At 42.3% G+C, this 3,384-nt stretch overlaps 1 protein-coding gene across 1 annotated transcript; it reads left to right on the forward strand.

Annotated features, from left to right (window-relative positions):
- Positions 1-767: 767 nt before the first annotated feature.
- LOC146866358 (olfactory receptor 7A42-like) lies at positions 768-1,928 on the forward strand. Its single transcript, XM_085640504.1, has one exon. The coding sequence runs from the start codon at positions 768-770 to the stop codon at positions 1,926-1,928; it is 1,161 nt and encodes a 386-aa protein (XP_085496630.1).
- The last annotated feature ends 1,456 nt before the right edge of the window (positions 1,929-3,384 follow it).

Genomic DNA, 3,384 nt, shown 5'->3' on the forward strand with positions numbered 1-3,384 from the left:
GGGTGTCCTTTGGACAAACTTGCACTCTTGAAATTGCATGCGCAATTTGCGAGTACCTATTGGTACTCGCAAATTGCGCATGCAATCTCCCATTCATTCCTATGGGCCTGTAGACCCATAGGAATGAATGGGAAGGCATTCCTTATTTGCTACTCGCAATTTGCGAGTCTCAATTAAGGAATGTTTGGGAATCGCTAATTTTATAGTGACTCCTGCATGCATAGGCTTTTGCAATTCCTTAATTGCGATTCCTTAATAATCGCAATTAAGGAATCGCAAAAGACAACATTGATGCATGTACCTGTTTGTGTCTTTTTGCACTGATGAAAAGCTTTGGTAAATCTGGGCCTTAGTTCTTACTGGTTCTGAAAATTGTGTATGTGCCATTTCATTGAGGAAAATGACACGTAGGGGCTTCTTCATGGTTAGAAGTCTTTGTCCATGAAGTCAAAAAATATAAAGAAAAAATGCTTTGATCAATTTCACCATCAGCACTTCCTTGTCTGCCGAGTGGGAGTACTCTTAGAAATCTAAGCTTTGCATAGATTTGCATGAAAACGTGCTTTGGTTTTTGTGAATATGCAGAAATGCATACTTCTAGGGTAATCATAGATGTAAGCAGTTTTTCCTGAATCATACAAATTGTGTTTTTTCACTGCTCCCAATTGCCTTTCGTTTCGTTTCTCCTCTCTTTGTCCAGAAAACATAATCCGCGCCGCTACAAGCCTGAAGAAAATCGTAAAGACGAGATCATATCCGATTGCAGTATGGCTGAAAGCATAAGGGATCCTAAGAAACGTTCAGCAATCACCGAAAATGGCACCTATGGAATCATTTTGTGGGGGTTTATCTATACAAAGGAAGAAAGGTACTTGATCATCTCATTTCTGGTCCCATGTTTTCTGACAGGCACGCTTGGCAATGTGGCCATCATTACAACCATATACGCCAAGAAGGGTCTTCGGATCCCGAAGAACCTTCTCATCTGTGAACTGTGTGCCGTGGACCTCGGCGGGCTCCTGTCTAGTGGCATCTACTTCTTCACCATGTTCACTCAGGACGCTGTGAGTCCCGTGACTTTTCAGTTTTGCCTCACGCAGTACTTCTTTCTCATCGCCCACAGTGGCTTTCAAGTATTTACTGTCTCCATCATGGCGTTTGACCGGTATTATGTCATCTGTCACCCGTTTGAATACACAAGAAGATTTACCAACCAGTTGGTCTTCAAAATCCTCAGCTTCTCATGGGCATTTTCACTTCTATACCCCTTTGTGTATGTACTTTCCTTCTCAGGGCGGCGACTGTGCCACTTGGTGGACTCTTGCAGCTTCCTGTGCACCGCGGCATCCCTGGAAAGCAGCATTTGTGCAGATGACCTTGTTCCATTGCTCATCAAACTTTACAGGGTCTCCATGATGGCTGCCCACCTGATTGTCTCTGTTTCTTTGGTAGGCTTCTCCTACTATAAAATCTTCAAGGTGTCCAGAAGCGCACGACTCAGTATTTCTTCAAGACGGGCTCTTCAGACGGTTGTCACTCACTCTATAGTTCTAGGTATTTTCTATTCGACCGCGGGGCTCCTCGTGGTCACCGGAACCATGCCATTGACCGATGCAACAGCAGAAAGCACTCTGGCCATCCTGCGGGCCTGCGTTGACCTTGTGTATTTCACAGTGCCTTCAACGTTCAACCCCATCATATATGGCCTGCGAAGCGAAGACCTGCGAAAAGAGCTGGTGAAGTTTGTAATGCGAATGCTCAAATGCTGCTGTTCGAATTCGATGTCAGGCATGAACAGGAAAATAGTAAAAGCTCAACCCAGTTCTGGTATTGACCCCAGAGCTACAGAAAGTAATGGTCTGAAAAAGATGCAGGCAGGCATTACACATGTAAAACCATTTCAGTACAAAACAAAGGTGGAGAAATAACCACCCATAGCATTGCTGCCTTTAGCTGTTATGACGGTTACAAAAATACCCATGCTTATATTGCATGGTAACTTTAATAAATGACACATACACCTTTCATGAGAAAAGTATTATGCCCCAAGTTTATTCATTACACAGGCTGGGTTAACTTCAGGGCGCGAAGGTATGCAAACAGGTATCACTCAGGTACAACCATTGCAGCACATAGTATAGGTGTCGCCTTTATATCATGAAAATCAGAGAACCTAAAATGAGAAGTGTTTTCAGAAGGTTTCGGTTATTTTCTCTCTTCTTTACATCATTGTGATCATTGTATTTCAAAATTAAAAACTATATAAATCTAAACCCTACGATTCACCAATAGCCCACTTTCCCATTAGATATTTAATTTGAAAGCAATGTCTACACTTAGTGTCACATATTTTGTTGGGATTTCACCTTAGCCAGGACCAGTAGCTCCACCAACAAAAAAGTTTTTGGAAAAACATGACAAAACAAGCATTGACAAAACAAAAATCCTGGCCGCCAAAGGGAAAACTATTTATGAATACTTGTTTATGTTTAAAGCAGTTTTTTGCCAATATTGCTCAAACTCTGACAGGACAATTGTTCATGTGCCTGTCAAAAATACATCAATTAAGTTTCTAGCTTCCACAGATGTGATTACTCAGGTGTCTTTCCTGTTTTTTCTCAATGTCAGTTTTCAAATTCTACAGCTACTTTCAAGCTTGAAAGTCCCCCCTCCTTGTTAAAATGTAGAAGCAATCAGGGGATCAGGCAAGGTACGTGAGCTTCCTTCTTCTCCATGCATCTTTAAAGTGAGGAAATTTTATGAGAGGTGAGATTTGCAGCATGAATAAAAACAAAGGCTGTGTATGTTATGAGGTAATCCCAAGGACTTCAAAGATAAACAGTTTGGACCTCATTTAGAGTTTGGTGGAGTTGAGTAAGTGCTCTGAAAAAAGTTGGCAGAGCTCCTACCTGATCCGATAAGCAAGGCATGTTGGGCCTGGGAATGGAAAACATACTAATCTTGTTGTGCAGAGAGTAAACGTCTTGCACATCAGAGTCATTGTTTTTTGTTTTTCAGAAACAACCTCACCCTTTGGGAATTCGTTTCAGGAATGCTGAGTTGGCCAAAGAATCATGGCACCCGCACAGGATTCATCAGTGCCTTCTGTGCATCCACGAATGTATTGAAGGCCAAAAGATCTCCTCCAATCAGGTGGGAATCTTTAGATACATGGGCAGTCTTTAGCAGGGGTACAGACGAAGCCCTCCACCAACATAGAAAGCTGCAAACAAACCTTAAATGAGCCCTGTTAAACCTGGCAACCTTGGTGTGGTAATCCCCCAAACGTTTGTTTTGCCTTCACTCTTCCTGCTTGCTGAATTTGCTTTTCTTGACTTTAGGACTCTGTGCACTTTACCACTGCTGACCAGTGATAAATTGCTT

The sequence above is a fragment of the Triturus cristatus genome, chromosome 2_1 (genome assembly GCF_964204655.1).
Source record: "Triturus cristatus chromosome 2_1, aTriCri1.1, whole genome shotgun sequence".
Taxonomy (NCBI): domain Eukaryota; kingdom Metazoa; phylum Chordata; class Amphibia; order Caudata; family Salamandridae; genus Triturus; species Triturus cristatus.